This window comes from Lissotriton helveticus, chromosome 7, assembly GCF_964261635.1.
Source record: "Lissotriton helveticus chromosome 7, aLisHel1.1, whole genome shotgun sequence".
In the NCBI taxonomy this organism is placed as follows: Eukaryota; Metazoa; Chordata; class Amphibia; order Caudata; family Salamandridae; genus Lissotriton; species Lissotriton helveticus.
In genome coordinates, this window is record NC_136068.1 from 69,902,677 (window position 1) to 69,920,696 (window position 18,020).

General features: G+C 45.6%; 1 protein-coding gene across 1 annotated transcript in view; it reads left to right on the forward strand.

Moving 5' to 3' along the window:
- The window catches only part of LOC144768081 (uncharacterized), a 224,814-nt gene that overhangs the window by 113,347 nt on the left and 93,447 nt on the right, over positions 1 to 18,020 (forward strand). Inside the window, exon 25 of the mRNA XM_078651467.1 lies at positions 1,932 to 2,295. Coding sequence (XP_078507593.1) covers positions 1,932 to 2,295 — 364 coding nt within the window. The remainder of the gene's footprint in view (positions 1 to 1,931; positions 2,296 to 18,020) is intronic.

An 18,020-nucleotide genomic window follows, 5' to 3' on the forward strand; every position in this document is an offset into this window, starting at 1 on the left:
AGCAGAGATCACAGCCATGGTTCAAATTTTAGGCTTTGGAAGATTTTGGTCATGCCATGGCATTGCTGTTCCATCGTTGAGCGTCGACAGATGACTTCAGGCAGCTCGGAGTTGGGTCCTCTTACTTCATATATGACATCAGAGCTCCCATATATGCGCCACCTCTGCATGCTGATGTCAGTTTCTTTATTTCTGTGCCTTCTGACACAGATTCAAAGACAGCAGTGCTCTCTCTGAAAGCCTCTTAGCCCTCAGTAAACTCTTTTTATATACCCTCAAAAGGGTGCAGATATGGGCCCGAAAACTATAGGATTTAAGCCAAGCCTGTACTTTCATAGTCAGATGCCCTGCCACCTCCCGATTCTGTCGTATTGGCTCTTCTGTCGAAAAAGACCCCTCTCTAGGAATCTGCACAGTGGTTCATTTTGTCTGCGGATGGAGTCCCCGTCTTAGGGCTCAGAATAGTTCATGAGAGACACTGGTATCAGCGTGCATGGGTTGCGCTTATATGCGGCTCCTTTCAATACTTTCGGAGTGGAACAGCGTTGATGTGGAGTCACATGGCGCCACCTACCAGCATCCAAGATCATTGCTTTTGAATTTTCCTGAACCAGTCTGGCACCTGGGGAAATTTCATGTGAGAAATCTGTAGTTGGATAAGCGTGTCCACCAGAAAAGGTGTTGCCAAAGGTAAGTAACTTATTTGTATAGTTGGCTCCTCCCCACTGGTTTTATTGCCCTGGAAAGGGTTGTGGTAATGTAGGATGTTTTCCATATCCTATGAGGGCCTTCATTTTGAGTGTGGGAATTTGGTGGTGTGGAGACAGCCAGTCAGTCTGACTGATTACGAAAGGTATCCCCAAACCAAATTCTGGCAAATAGACATTTTGTTCCCAGAATGGTGTATAATGACAAGGACCCTATGATGGTGCCTGCTTTTCTGTGTTTTTCCCCGTTTTGGTGAGACCCCACTGACAGGTGGAAGGTGGCAGCGCTAAGGCTGGTGGGGTGTCAGATGAGTGATGTCTTGAGGTGGTTCACTTTGCGTGTATTGCTTGCTTATGTTGAGCCCTTTGATTGTTGACCTATCTCGTCGTATTTAATAAAACTGTTATTAAACCAACTGTATGGTATGGTTTGATGGAATAGCAATCGAATGGCTACTTTTCAACTGCCCTTTTTTTAGTGTTTGTGTCATGTGGTCCCTAGCTGGAACAAGACCGATTCTTTTATTTTTTATCCTCCTACTTGCTGCCAGCATGAGCAGACATTGGATTTCTGCACAAGGTTCTTTCTGTTTCTTTTTTAACATCATTGTTTCCACCCTGGGCTTGCAGGGCTGCTTTGTGGGTTCAGGTGGCACAGGTCTTTCCTGTGAGTCCTCAGAACACCCTCCTTGAGTTTATTGCTTAATTGGTTCATGAAGGGTTGAATCTGCAGGTAGAAGTATGTATCAAAAGAATATTTATTTACCTTTGGTTGTGATGCTTCGGGTGGATACTTTGTCTACCTGCAGATCCCTCACTGTCCCATGTGCTGCCTGGATCTCAACAGTATTCTGTATTTACTACATTGCTGCGGCCTTCGTCAATCTCGTTCTTGCCTCGAAGATGTATCATATGGGGAGATACCAGTAGTGAGCTAGAGCAATGGTGTCACCTCCTGGTGCAGCAGAGCTATTTTAACTTCTTCTGGGTCCAGTCTAGCACATTGGTCAGATTCATCAGGTGAGGAATATGCAGGCATATAATACATCTGCAGGAAACCTTGTTACCAAGTTATTTAATGTGTGTTACTCTGTGAATATGAGCATGTTACCGATTCATCTGTTTGCCTTATTTTACCTTATCATACAAATTGTGGCCACAAATCCTTGGTTAGTGACCACTTGACTCTTGGATATACCCCATGCTTGCCCTTTTTTCTTCCAGGTATCATGCCTGAAAGAACAGCTGCTGCGAAAGGTATCCAAGTTTACTGCTCGGGAACGGGAGCTCTCCCATGAACTAGAGGAGTCCCACGCTAGAGAGCGTCACTTGCAGCAGTCCCTGCTGCGTGCAGAAGAGGAGCAAGACCGCCTCGGTGCGTCTCTCGGAACAACAGAGGAGCGCTTTGAGGCTCTGGAAGCTGAAAAGGCAAGGGTCTCCATGGAACTTCAGGAGGTGGAAGTGAAGCTGGAGAGGTTCCTCTCTGCTGCGATCAGGGCCCTGGATTCTGGCAACTACACCATGAGTTCCAATCTGGAAGAGTCTGGGAACAGTACCTTACTGCAAGCGTTCTCATCACATCACAATGGTAAGACAAAAATCTTAGATACCTAGGCCTCAAGTACGTATTGGATACAGTGTGGCCTAAATAATGAGAATTACCGGGTCCAAATTGGAATGCCAGGGACAGTTCTGCTTCCCTTAACTCTGAGCTCCTGGCAAATAGGAGTGTGGAATTCAGGAGAAAGCAGAGGCTTTGGGCTGGCAGGGAGTAGCCTTCTGTGCTCCCTTCAATTTTTTTTCTTTTCTGTTTTTTGGGGTTTGAATCTGTGTATTAGTTTTTTTCAAAGTGTTAACAAAGCGGTCAAACAACAAGATAAATCATAGTTACAGATGCAGCATAATGCGCTAGTTGCAGAGCGTCGTTTAGGAATACAGATTATTTTTAACATGAGTAGATAATAGGTAGAGCAAGAATCCACACATCAGCTTATAAATGTTTTGTCGAGTTGAACGCCGACTATTGAGGGTCTAGCCACATATTTATCAAGGAGTAGGCAAACAGTTACATTTTTTTGAATAATTTACAAGTAAAGGAGCTGAACCACCAACTCCCCCTTTCCTGATTGTAGTCTTTCCCCATGCTCCACACCCTACATGTTCAATCAGGAGGACACATGACTTAAACATTCCATCTACATGGTCAGGAACCTAGAATAACGTGTACAGTGGAAAGGGTGAGATTCCCACGAACGTAATTCGATTAATTGACAACACTACCAATTGCCACTCAGTTTCCTTCCAGTGGTTCTACTCTAGTAGCAGTGTCTTGCTGTGTGTTAGCCTGAAACATGGTTGGTATGGTATCCCAATTAGTGGCTATAGGATATTTGCGCAGCCCTAGGCTATCTTTCCTGTGTAATGCACCGCTTTCCGTCTGTGCCCACGTAACGAGTGATGGGGTACGTGCTGCTAGTGTTTAGGGCCCAGGTGATTTCCACCGTCGAGTAATGTTGTGTTTAGCTGTCAGCAATTCCAGGTCAAGAAAGCAAGAGGTAACACTGCGCAACCCTATAGCAGAAACCCAGGAGGCATATTTCCTGTGTGTGTGTGTGTGTGTAGCCCTGTACGCTCTGTGCAGGTAGTCAGTTGTGATGTGACACCTCGCCAGGAGTGTTGGAGGGATGGGCAGGTCCATAGCATGTGGAGCAGGTTTGCATCAACAGGATGACCACAACGGCAAGCAGTGTATATATTGTAGAAGTAGCGGATTATTTTGGCTGGGTGAGATAGGCACTGTGTATGATGTAAAATTGGATAAGGCAAAATCGGGCGTTGTGTGGAATATGTGCTAGACCTTCCAATAAGGTGGCTCATTCCTTATCTGTACGGGGGGGGGGGGGGCGCGCTAAGTCGCCAACGACGTCGTCGGGCTGTAAGCTGCGGTGTAGTGTGGGTCTGTAGTGACGTTGCGAATCAGCTGGTTAATTGGCGGCCTGTCCCCATCACATGCAGGTACTGGATAGTGAAGTGGGTTGGATACTCCAGTGTCATGTCAACCCATTTGTTCCCTAATGACAGAAGCAGTGAGTTATATAATGGGAACTGGCCAGGGGGCAAACCCTCATTCTCCATCAGGGTCTCAAATGGGATGAGGGCACCATCCCGGTACAGATCTCATAAGGTGTGTAGACCAACGTCATGCCAAGGGGTAAGTTCCGCTGATGAAGTGAGGTTGCAGCCCCTATGTGTACAGAGTACAGCCAGTGCTGGTGCTTAAGGAACAGATAACTGTGTTTGGTAGAGACCCCTGTGGAAGCAGCGGTATGCCACTCCCAGTAGCAAAGAATTGGGTGTTTTTGCTCAGGTGAATGGATGGAACATTTGGAGGGTAGTAGGTAAGGTCCAAGTATTGACTGTCATGAAGGTGTTGGCTAGATGAAGACCAGCTATCCACCTGGCCACCCATTGAAGTTGGAAGGCAAGTTAGTACTGTTCTAGATTTGGTACAGCAAGCCCCCCTTGGTCTGGGGCAGGTAAAGTTTCACAAGCTCAACCCTGCATCGTGATTTGTTACAAATAAAGTCCCTCACATGCCTTTCAAAAGAACAAACAAATGGAGTTGGGACATAAAGAGGTAGGTGAGCAAAGTAATACAGAAGGCAGGACATGACCATCTTTTTCAGGAGGGCTATACGGAAGTATTATGGGCTGGAACAAACCCATTCTGGTCCAGGAGGACCAGTGCCATAACAAGAGGAGCTAGTTGGTCTGCAAAAAGTTTGGCCAGGACATTGTAGTCCATGTTAAGCAATGCCAAAGGTCTGTACAGGCCTAGCATGGTGGGATCTCTACCCAAATAACTGAATAACATATCCACTACTCAATTTACTTAATATTTCACTACACTCATTTTCAACACTAATCCTTTATGGGTTCTGGAGTGACGTGCTACTCGCCAGAAAAGCGATTCAACACCCATCAGGGATAACAAGTGCTGTATGAATGCAAACCTTTCTTCGCCTTTTATCCCTCCGCTATCCTTCTCACTCCAAATAACTGACTAATATCCACCACTGAAATGTCTTTCATATTTCACAATATTAATTCACCACTAATCCTTTATGGGCTTCCGGAGTAGCATGCTTCAACACCCCATCAGGGGTAACAAGCGCTATATAAATACAAACCTTTTTTCCTCCTCTATCCTTCTGCTAGCATTCCAAATCCAAATAACTGACTAACCTATCCACCACTTAAAATGTACTTGCATGTTTCACTATACTAATTCAACACTAATCCTCTATGGGTACCGGAGTAGCGTGCTACTCGCCGAAAAAGTGCTTTGACGCCTCGTATGGGGTAGTAAGCACTATATAAATGCAATTACAATACAATTACAATACAATATTCTTTATAGAATTCAGCAGGCATACCGTCGGTCCCAGGGCTCTAATTGCTTCCGGGTTTTCAAACCGTGTGATGGTGTCGCCCAGCTCCATATTTTGGTCCAATGTGATGCAGGGTAATGATATTGTAGAGAAGAAGGAATCAAGGTCATTAGGGTCTGCATCGGACACTGATGGGTATAGGGGCATGTCGGCTCATCATGTATTTCTCGTTTGGGTGTAAAGCAATACAATTGGTAGTGGAACGCAAAGTCGTATTGGGATGCCTCAGCTGCGCTTGGTGTATAATCCATGCTAATAACCATCTAGAGCATTCGGCCATGGCATGATTGCGGGCTGAATGGGCAGCGGAATTAAGACAGAGGAATTTCTCCAATAATGCAGTACGGTTGCGTCGCGCATCTGCCAGTTGATTAGGGGGGAACAGCTGGGCAATGCACCTCCTAGGTCACGTAATCGAGAATTGTACGTTCAATGCAAGATATGTCACCGTTGAGTTGTCTGTGCATTTTGTATTGTGCCTCTGTAGGAAGCTGTTTCTTTATGTGATACATCAATAATCTGATATACTGTGTAAATAGTCCAGGGGTTCCCTTACTCGTGGACAGGGCTTACTTTGTAATCTCAAAGTGCTCTATTAGGGGGTAGTGTAGTCGCCTAGTCTTAGGTTTAACACAGAGGAGTTTAAGACATTTGCAAATACACACACTAATTACTAAATGACATGACTCAAGAAGAGGATCCACACCAGTTTATAAAAATAGGAAGTATCTTTATATATGGTTAAGCATCAGAGAAAAATCATTCGGGTGAGTACGTTTTCAGGTATTAATTCTTTTCACTTTAAAAAGTGGACACTGTGCAATTTCTGAGTTCTGTAATGTTATCTCATGGAAGGAAGAACAAGTTCTGCAAACAGGTACAATAAACCGACTAACAGGACCAATCTCCAGGAGTTAAGGTAAGGAGTGGCAAGGTCCAAGGCAGCACCAACAGTACACCACCTGCAGCGCGAGGGCAGCCGTATGCAAGATGGAAATTCAGTGTCAGGAGCCAAGTGCATTTCAATGGGGATCGGTTTCTATTAAAAAAAAATCTGCAGGCTCTGGCAAGGAAGCCAGTCGGGCTGAACCAGCAAGTGTGCTCAGGCTGTGCGATGCTCGGTTACGGGGGGTATCTTTGGTCCTCTTCTCCTAGGCCCATGGTCGCCAGGTGCAGAGGTGACTTTGGGCGTCTGGTTTCTCTTACCGGAGCAGTTGCAGTCGAGTGGGGGCTGTGTGCAGATGCTGCAGGTGTCGTCAGGGAGTCCAGGAGGGGTGAAACCATGATGGACGAAGCTTTCGAGGGCTGGAGGACCTTGTCGATTCCGGTGGCCCACTTCAACTCCGGCTGGAGGAAACGGGGGCAGTGGTTGCTTCAGGTTTCTGGTTTTAGCATTTCTTGAGGCTTCAGAGTCTTTTCTTCTGATGTTTCTTCAGAACAGGGCCACTGTTCATGGGAGGTTTTGTGTCTTTTTCAAAGGCAGGCAGCCCTCCCAGGTTTCTGGAGTCCACAGCTGCAGGACAAGTCAACTATGGTGGGGTTTTCAACGAGGGCTGCAGACACTGGAAGGGCGGCAAAGTCATGTGCTGTCTTCAGTTTTCTTCTGCTTATTCAGCTATTTAGTGTCTTCTCTGTTCTTAGGTCATCAGCAACTGCTTCTCTGGGGCTAGCGATTTCCCTAAATACTGAATTTAAAGATGGTCGGGGAATGTAGCGGAGTAGCCAATGGGCTACTGACCCTTGGGGGTCACTATGCTACCTCTATCTGACCACTTCCTGTCGGAAGTGGGCATAATCCTGTCCCAGAATTCCTGGCTTTGCCGTCACAAGGATGGCTACCTCTAAAAATGAGTGTAAACCTTACAGTTAGTACAACTTAGGGGTGGTACTAGCCTGCGGGTGGCATGCCTACCTGACTAGCTAATTTCCTACCTGTCCAGGTGCCAAGTGGGCTCTGGATAGGGTGGGTGGTGGCTTCCGCTCCTGTGAGAGGAGCCAGATTTGCATCGCAAAGGCGGCGAATCCTTTGAAGCTTGCCAGCCCAAGGAGGCTAATCAACTGGTCATCCTGTGGGAGGGGGCTGTTACACCGTCTTCCCTGACAGGCTTAGGTTTCTGACCTCTTAAGAGCAAAATACTCTCACCCTAGGAGGTCAGACACTTGTCTCTTGTGGCAGCCTGGCATAATCCATTCAGCAAGCACACCAGAGACTGGTAGGTTTTCAGGGCCCACCTCCAAGAGTGCATGTTAAATCCAACACATCCGTGTAGGTTTATCAAGAGGAGCTGTTTAGTACCAAACATCCCTATTTTCAATCAAGCCATCAGGTAGCTGGGGAACTCGTTTTCACCAGTGTCCAGTACATGGTTTAAGATTACTTCCCGGCATATCTCTTCATGCAGATGTACCCTTTCACATATAATATTAAGCATCCTGCCTTAGGGCTTTCAGGCATGCTGTAGGGGTGACTTACTAATAACATATGCAGTGGTAGTAGACATGGCACACAGGGATGTGTGACATGTCGTGTTTTTACTTTTGTCTGCACCAAGATACACAGCCTGCAATGACAGTCATGCTTGTGCTTGGTAAGGGGTCTCTTAGGGGGTGGCACAATTTGTGATGCAGCTCTTAGGGACCATATTTAGTACCTCGGACCCTGGATGCCAGGGCACCATTTACTAGGGACCTACAAAGGGTGCTAAAGGTTTTGGCAATTGGGGGAACAATTGCACAGTTTTTGGAAAGCACTCTGGCATTGGGGACCTGGTTAGCAGGAACCCAGTGCACTTTCAGTTGAAATCGCATCATGTACAGTAAAACGTGGGGGCAACCATGTCAAAAAGGGGCACTTACCTACAGTCCCTAGGCAGTGTCCTCAGATTGTTGCCTTAAACACATCCCACTCTGAGTCTGGTGGAGGCCGTATTGTTGTTATGTCCAAAGTAGTCTACAATGGTCGTGCCGAGAGAGGCGCAAAGGGGGGGGGGGGAGGGGCGGAGATCCTCTAACGCATCTGTCTGCAAAGTTGGAATGATAGGGGCGGGTCTGCGTTCCATAGAAGTTGTATTTATTGGTGATTGTGGTTGGAGTGGGTTCGACCTAAATAATCAATGTGTAGAACAGAAGGGAGTAGATTGGTTGTGCCAATCAGCCTGTCTATTCGAACATGCAAGTGAAGAGAAAAAGGACTACATATATGTGTTTGCATTGCATAGGAGCCAAATGTGAACCTGCAGCCTAACTTAGAGCCAGTTGTGCAATGTTTTGGTGTTTAAAGTCGTGGGTGTGCGTGGCAGTGGGGGGGGGGGGGAATCAGTGTTGCGAACGCAGTTGAAGTCTCCCCCTATGAACCATGGGAGCCCATTCCAGCTGGATAATGTTTCAGACAGTCTAATTTGAATTTGAATTTGAATTTGAATTTGAATTTTGAATTTAAAAACATTTGTACAGCGCACGCTTACCCAACGGTTTCATGGCGCTAGTGAAAGATCAGTGGATGGCAGCGGCAACGGATTTAGGGGAAGGCTTGAGTGAACAGGAAAGTTTTAAGATTTTTACGGAACAGGGAATACGAAAGGGAGGTGCGTAGAGCGATTGGGAGGGAGTTCCAAAACGTTGGGGCCAGGACAGCGAATCTCACTCCGCCCGACCTCTGCTTTTTAAAGCGAGGGATGGTAAGAAGGGCCAAGTGAGCCGAGCGGAGTTCTCTGCCTGGGCAATAAGGTTTGATAAGAGAGCAGATGAATTTAGGAGCAGTGCCCGCTCTGGCTTGATAAGTAAGACAGCCGAGCTTAAACAGGGCGCGCTCTCTTATCGGGAGCCAATGCAGGGTCTTGAGTAGTGGGGTGACCCGATGATATCTGGGAAGGCCATGGATCAGACGGGCCGCCTGGTTCTGCACCAGTTGCAGACGGTGGATCATATATGCAGGGGCTCCGTTATAGACTATGTTGCCATAGTCTATCCGAGATAACACCATGGCCATCATGATGATTTTTAAGGCAGGGGGGGAAAAGAAGCGGGAGACCTTCCTAATCACTCTAAGGGAGAAGAAGGATGAGGAGACCACAGAGTTAACTTGAGGGAGAACCGAGAGCTGGGGGTTAAGAAAGATACCCAGGGTCTTCACTTTAGGAACCGGGAGTGGAGGGACACCAAGGGAAGGGGGCCAAAAGGAGGGAGACCAGGGACTGCAGCCACCTCCGGTCAAGACCAGTTCAGTCTTGTCCGGATTGAGTTTGAGGTGGCTGCAGTTCATCCAATCTTGGATAAGGGTCATGGTGGTTTGAACATTCAAAGCGGATGCAGATGAATGGGATAGATTGAAGATTAACTGGAGATCATCCGCATAATTAAATACGGTGACCTCCAGTTGCTGTAACATAAAAATGAGAGGGAAAATATAAAGGTTAAACAAAAGAGGGGAAAGTGATGAGCCTTGGGGGACCCCGCACTCTACCTTGCGGGTGGCTGCTGCAAAATCAGCCAAATGGACACTAAGGAAGGGCTTGATCCGAGTTCGGGGCGTAGGCTGAGTGTCGAGACAGCCAGTCACAAACACATAGTGGCTTTCCTTGTCTACAACAACATTTTCCGTCACAAAGAGAGTCCCTGGTTTGACTCATATCAATACGCCTCTGCCATAGGAGGAAACACCAGTAAACACTTGACCTGGCCAACGTCTCTGGAACGTAGTGGCTTCTGTATGCGTTAAATGCGACTCCTGCAGCAGTGATATGTGGGTGGAGCAGCGCTTAAGGTATGAGTAGACAAAGTAGCGGCGAAAGGGGGTTTGCATTCTCCACACATTCCAGATAACATTAGTTTGGGTCATGTCATGGGTGTGTTGGAGGAGAGTACAATGGTCAGCCACCACATACCCATCAGTAACTCAGATTGTGAGCGACATTAGTTGAATGTGGGCATGAGTGAAAGGGGCAAGCCTCGGATGGATACAACATAGAACTAAGCAGAATTCAGAGAAAAATGAACCATGAATACTAGCAGAGCAGAGTGACAACATGTGCCCGCCCAAACAGCCAGGCTATGGACGTCGGCAACAGCAATACAACAAGGAAAAGGAACCACGGTGGGAATGTCACTGCGGCAACCAAAGATGGGGCACCGTGCACATGAAGGATGGGCGTGCATCAGCCTAAATAAGTAGTCTACAAACAATCAGAATGGCGCAGTAAGGCAAGAGTTTACTTCAGATCAGCAGCAATATATCCCATGGAAATGCCAAATCATTTCTGTGTCACACCAGCTGCAAAGGAAGAATGATTAGTGAAAACAGAGATAAACCAACATGATTGTTGCCAGTCCAATTGACTGGCCACAGTGAATCACACCGAGTGTTTTTCAGATAATATCATCAGCCGTCTGCAGCATCACATCAGGGGGGACAACTGAGTCTATCCTGGAAGGTCAGGTAGCTGAAGAGCCATCATCGCTAATGGATTTGGTTGAATCATCATTGAGTTCCAAGCTTTGTGTGGACTCCCAAATCGTGGCAGCTATTTGTAGTCGCAATGCTATAGTCTCAGAACTTTTTGTTTCGGAGACCCTCAACCACCCGTTCAAGTGACCTCAAAACCTCCACCAGGAGAGAAACTATCTGGATGTTGACCGTGGTAAGTGGATCAAAATGATCTCCTATCCTGTTGGTGAATCTTTATTGGGGGGAAAAAGAGTGGGATGGGTATAAGTCTAAAAATAAAGTGCTTGCTAGTGGATGAGTCACTTGTCCACAACACCTAGAGATAGGGTCAAAATGTTTCGGCCTGGAACAGCCCCTACAGGTCTATGACCTTCGTCGGGACCAAAGAAATCTAAAGGGAGGCCTTATACTTCTGGGCTTTCGGGATAGTGTGTTATTAGTGAGTGGTAGCACTCACCTGTCTTCATCAGTGAGCACAGTTTGCTCCAGACGAAACATGATTATAGGTCCCGTCTTTAGGCCTGTAACTTAAATATGCATTTCATTTGCATCATGGTGTGGAGAAATGTAGGACAGATGTTTAAGGTTGGCTTTAAACTGTCTTGCGCAGTGCTTCTGCATGCATCTCTCCAGTCGAATGTTCGGAGATAATTTGAATACACTCAGCACTGTCAACATCCTGACAGTCTTCCTCCTGGTGGAGATTTTGATGTCACTTGTAGAACGGGACAGTCAGGTGACAAGACCAGATGATAACACTATCCACCGAAGCACACTAATAGGAGATTACATACACCGCAGTCTGTGAGCGTGTGGTTGAGGGTTTCCGATACAAAAAGTCCTGGAAGTCTGGTATTGAGACTTTCTGATAGATAACCAGTACCTCTTGGAAGCTGAATGAACCTCTGCCTCTTCCTCCCTCCATTTGTTTGATTCCTGCTATTTGTAGAGCCCGGCGTCTCCCCCCTATAACCTGCTCCAGGTCTGGGACATCTGTAGATGATGGGGCGTGGTTAGTGCGGTGCCCGGTCATTCGCAACCAGGTCGTGCAACCGTTTTGTCTCTCGCATGGATTTACTTCGCTGGCCTAGTTGATTCCAGCCAGTCCCAGCAGCCTCAGGGGCGTCGAAGAAATGTCTTGTCCCCTCAGCGACCACCCGCAGACATAAAGGGAACAGGAGTGAATAACGAAAGTTTAGGTCATGTAGGCGGCGTTTACAACTAGTAAGGAGTTTCTCTGTACTGTCACAGCGTAGTCCGCACTAAAAAAATGACGCCAGTATTTTTGGCAGTAAATTCCTGAAGCTTCTGCTTTTCTCATAGAACAGAGTCCTTGTCACCATAATGAAGCAGACGGAGCAGTAGTGTTCTAGGTTTAGAGCCTGGGGGAGCTTGTGTGTCCAAATTCGATGGTTGAGATGAATTGTGAGAGCGCTGTCGGGGGGAGCAGGTAGCGCAACCAGCGCTCCACATATGCGAACGCATCATGCCCTTCAATGCCCTCCGGAAGTCCAACCGCGCTTGCATTGTTTCTCCTGGAGCGACCCTCTGTATCTTCCACTGGACATTCCTGGAGGTGAACTTTATTCACCAGCACCTGCAGCGATTTCTCCATCTCTCTGGACCTAGGTTGGAGTTCGGTTATAGCATGTTCTGCAGAGTGAACCTTGTCAGCCAGTTTGCAGTGATCTCCATGCAGGAACATGAGATCCGTCATCACTTTGTCGTTCTTGCTCTCCAGGGATGTACAAGTATTCTCCAGTGAGGCCCCAATTCAACAGCCGTGTTGTGGGTGCCAGAGCGTAGGTGACCAATGAGGGCTTGTTGTGCGCATGTGTTCCAATGGAGAAGCACCGGGTCACCCATCAAGCACCTTCGTCTCCCTGCCTGCAGAGGAAACCAAAAAATAAAATGATAATAAAACAGTTTTATTATCATTTTATTTTTCTTCAGTAGCCGAGACTTGGGGGCTGGGCCTTACTAAGAAAGGCAGAGGAATGGTGGGCACTGCTGTCTGTGCGCATGTCTGTTTAGCCGTCAGTCCTAGGAAGGCCAAACTGACATGTGCACTGACATCTCTCCAACCCTGCTGTGTTGCTGGGGGGTGGGGACAACAGCAGGCAGAGGCTTCCAAGCCCCCAATGGAAAGCAAAACCAGCCTGCTCCCCCAATCCCGACGCTGCTCCCATGGAATTTACCACTATAAGTGCAGCGTCTGGATTAGCCATAGGGGACTCTGGGAGCCTCAGCCTGTGTCCAGAGGAGCAAAATAGTGGCAAGGAGAAGCGCGGCGAGCGGCAGGTAAGGTTTTTTTTTTGGTTTGTTTTGTTTCTGGCTCCCTGTGCTTTCCCACTATTTTTCCCCAACACCAGCCACTACAGTCCGCAAGGGGCCAGCTTGTTAACGTCCAACGATCCCTGTGTGCAATTCAGCACAAGCATTCCTGTGTGTCCAATAATAGACAAGGGATAGCCGGTTTTATAGAGGACAACAGATTTAGAAGCCATGAGGAGGGCTAGGCTGCGGTTACAGAGGATGTAAGTGTGCAGACTGCTGGGCAGGTAGCCAGGTAGTGTTTGGTAGGTCCAGAAGCATAGAGCTCTTTTGGGTGTGCAACATTGGATGTGCAGTTTTAGCGAGGCATGGCTTACACTGTGGATTTGTAGGTTGATGGGCCCCCTTGCTTGCACCATATATGGCAGGACTTGTCGTAAGGAACAAGAGCAAACCAATATGTCCATGTGAACTTGGGTATAAATGTAGTAACTGAAAAGAGGTGTTCACTTGGAACTAATTTATAAATGCAATTTGATTACACACACTTGTGTGCAGACCTAATCTGTATAAGAAATGTTATAATAAAGGAGACAATATTTTGTCCAGACTTAATCTTTTTCAAATACAAGTAGTGAACAAACAACCAGTATCTCAGCTAGTTATCCAATTCGATTCAGCCAGATCAAAATGTATTTCAAACCACACATTTATAAAAGATTCTTCTGACATTTGTAATGAAGTGAGTGGTGAGAAGATTTCAAGAAGCACCCCAAGTGGAAAAACAAAAACAGAAAAGGAACAAAGTGACCAAATAAGTGAGCATAAACGATAAATTGGTTTCTTTGAGGAGACAGCCAGTCCATTTAAAAATAATAAGCCACAAAGGATAAATGCACAATGTGTTCCATGCACATAACAATGGTCCGTCGATAATGAGATACTGGTTGTTTGTTCAGTAGTAGTACATTTGAGCCGATGCCGCTGACTGCTGCACAAGCCACACTCTTCTATGCTCTCTTCATACTTCGGAATGTGGTCGGACAGCACCATGGACAGACTGCGTTTGTACTCTGATGCTCAAGTGATTTATTCAGGTAAGGTTTTCCACTTTTGGGCTATCAAGGTGTAGCCCCCCTAGGCTGCCACCCAGGAATACCTCTCAGCCCAGCTTATAATCGGGATCTTGGAGATCAGTAGAAGATGAAGCCAGGCAAACTGACCAAGTATGCTAATTTCCTGCCTATCTAGCAGCATTCATCCTTTCTTTTTTGTCTCTGCCCCTCCTTTTAGTATGCTGTCCCTTGCAGTAAATCCCTTTCCCTTAAAGCAACATTCCTTATGCTTTCTCTCGCAGTGCTTTAATGTGTTGACTTCTGGCTCTAGCAATCCTTTCCACTGAGAAGCGTAGCGTCTTGAACTCTTATTCCATTTAGGATGGTGAATATCCCTTGTAGTACTTAGCACTGCCACCCCTTACTCCAATGTGTATATGTTCACATCTTTTGTGTACCCTTAGAGGAGTGTAGTTTAGCCGTGTGCTATTATGGTTGGCAGTGTTTCAAATGTCTACATTCTGCCTTCTTAAAATTAAAACAACCAGTTATATTGCGTGACCTATTTCTACCCAATATTTGGTGAAGCGGCTATGTTTTCTAGCATACAGCACTCCGGAGACCCTAAAGAGGTTCTTTAGAAACAGTTCCCTGAACAAGGTTCAGGTGAATGCTGGTCCACTCTCGCAGAAACCGAATGTGTCATGTCATAGTGAGCTATTTGTTGGTAATTGAATACACAGATTAAAACAATAAGCTAAAGCTTATGAGATGGCAAGTAGTGGAAACATGTTGACATTTCGATCTCTCAGTAAATTATTAAATGAGTCCATCCTCGGGGCTATACTTTGACGATAACCCCTTGGAGTCTACATAAGAGGAAATATAACTTTTTTAGTATACACCTCAAATACAAGATTTAAATGATTATTTGTAGCCGACAGAGCGTACATGAACACACGTGAAAAAAGTCACACTAAGCGACTGAAAGTGAGGTGTGACCAAAACCAATGAAGGAGCATTCCACAATCGAATAAAAACACAGCAAAGTTATGGTAGCACTGTCCATATATTTCTGGACATGTGGTAGGATTACATACAGGCAAGTCTAAAAATGCTAAGACAGACCAATCAAAAGTAAAAATATATTAACGTACAAGCAAAGCCATTCTTACATGGTCCGAGGATTACTTCATGCATATGGGTTGAGAATTCCAAAACTACACCTAAAAAGATGCCATTACTTAAATGTGTAGTACAGCAGGTGACGTTGCATGAAAAATACTCCCAGGACTCGCCCAACAAGAAGACCATCGAAAAACACCAATCAATGCTGTAAAATGACGTCAATAATAAGTACCAAATAAATATCAAAATTGATAAGGCAAACAATGGTACGGATTGACCTACTTATATCGTGATAGAAAGTGAATAAGTCTGGGCATGTGCCATTGGCAATTGCTCTTTTATCAGTGTGGAAGTGAGTGAATGGAAACATGCAATAGGTAAGCAGTGGTGAAGGCGTACACAATGACTTAATGTTATGTTATGTTATGTTATGTTATTTATTATTTGTTAAGCGCACATACGCCCGAGGGCTTCTTGGCGCTGGTGAGAGAATCAAACATAACAGTACATAAAAGACATATAATCACTATTTACAATAGGCCTGAGAAAAAAGAAAAGTTTTAAATGCCTTCCTGAAGGCAAGGAGGTCCCTACTGTGTCGCAGAGTCAAAGGGAGGGAATTCCACAATGAAGCAGCTAAAAATTGAAAACTGCTACCTCCCTGTCGTTTCTTTTTGAAACGAGGGACCTCAAGTAGGTCTTTGTGGGCTGATCTCAAGCTGCGTAAGGGTTTATATTTGCTCAGCAATTGTCTAAGGAACATAGGACCCTTACCCTCCAAAGCCTTGAACACAATGCAGCCCACCTTGAATGTAGCTCTCTGTTCCACAGGCAGCCAGTGCAAAGTCTCTAGTCCGTGTCTAATCGATTCCCACTTCGGGACTTTGCAAATAAGTCTCGCAGCTTGATTTTGCAAGTATTGCAATCTTTTAAGTTGGCCAATAGGCGCCCCCAGATAAAGGCCATTTGAGAAGTCGATGTGAGACAGGACTAGAGCACTAACTGCCTGAATTAAGGCCAAACCTGTAAGGAGATGTGCTATTTTCCTAATCTTCCTCAGTTGAAAAAACCCCGAGGAGACCACTGTTCCGACTTGACTTTCCAAGGTAAGATCCTCACTGAGAGTCACTCCCAAACTTTTTACTGTTCGGGATTTTTTTGGGGGCGAGCCCATGTCCGACGGCCAAAAAAAAGGACTCCAACTGATCTCACTCTTCCCAGGCAGAATGAGCTCAGTTTTTCCCGGGTTTAACTTAAGGTGGTTTAAAGACATCCACCTTTGGATAAAAGACATAGTTGCTCGAAAGTCCTCGGCCGCATTGGGTGAATTTAGCACAAAAACCAACTGCAGGTCGTCTGCATAATTATATACATCAACCTTAAACTCTCGTAGGGAGAACAAAAGAGGCCGCATATACAAATTAAATAATAGAGGGGACAAGGAAGATCCTTGAGGAACCCCACAAAAGGAGATGTTTTTAGGGGCTGTAAAAGAACCTAGTCGAACCGACTGGGTATGTTCTGAAATGAAGGACTTGAGCCAGGCCAAGGCCGAGTCTCGAAGACCGGCCTGTTCGACACGGTTGACCAAGATGGTATAGTCAACCGTGTCGAACGCGGCAGACAGATCCAATAACACCAAGGCCTGGTGCAAGTCCCCGTCGGCATTAGACCTTAAGGTATTCTGAACGGCCAATATCACTGCCTCAGTAGAATGACCAGGCCGGAAACCTGCCTGGTTAGGTTGTAAATAGCCAGAGGTTTCCACAAAACTTGATAGGCTATTGGTTACATGAGCCTCCAAAATTTTGGACAAGTAAGGCAGTAGCGATATTGGTCTGTAATTTGAAAGGTCTGAGGAGTCGATGCCAGGTTTCTTTTTTAAAGGGATCAATACGGCCTGTTTAAAACTATTAGGGACATTCCCTGACATGAGGGAATTATTGAGCAGAGGAATCAGGCTATTTGGGAATGCCCGACCAATTTCTCTCATTACTTGGGGGGGGCAGACATCCTGAGGAGATCCTGATTTAACTCTAGTGAGCAAATCTTGAAGGATTTGGTCATTGATTAAGGGGAAGGAATGCAGAGTAAGGGGGTTTAAAAAGGTATCGTCTATCGGGACACAAACACAGATCACAGAAGTAAGCCATCTTGGATGTGCCAATGCAAAGAATGCATGCGAGAATGCCATATTTGGCCGGTGAATCATCCCCGATACGATGTGTTGGAATAAAGCAAGAATCAAAAAGAAACTTGTCATGGGTATACTGAAACAAACATGTCCACCATTTGAGACTGGTGAAGGCATGCAAGGTTGGAATATGAAGTTGGCGAGTCATCCAGAAATGTAGTGTATAGAACAAAACATGAATAGAAAAATGAACCAGTAAATGAAAACAGATTAAAATTAAGTGCTTTGTATATACAACATGACCTGATCATGTCTGGGGAGAAAGGACACATTACGCTGTAGTACGCTGTAGAAAAGGTACATTACACAATTGCAGTACTTATTGCCTCAGCCTAGGTCGCAATTTAAATACAATAGATGTTCAAAATTCATTGCGCTTATAAATACACCATATATTAGACAAAAGCAACTAATGTAATCACTAAAGGTTAACAAACAAATTCACAGAAACAACTACTGTGAGCAACAAATGTCCACAAAGAGGTTAGGGGTGAACTTACATGAGAAATGAAAACCTCTCACAAAATATTGTTGGAGCAACTCTTCTGAACTATTTGCATTATTACGGTATTAAGTTTCCAAGCAGATACTGACAAGCCGATTAGAGGTCTAGTATGCGAGAAAAGGTGTATTATACACAATCGAATGAAATAGCTTTCTGGCAGACCCAACTAAGAAAGGAAGAAGATGGTGCGAATAAATACTGTATAGTAGACCAATCATAAGATCTATGTACAAGAAAATAACTGGAACCGGGATATGATAATT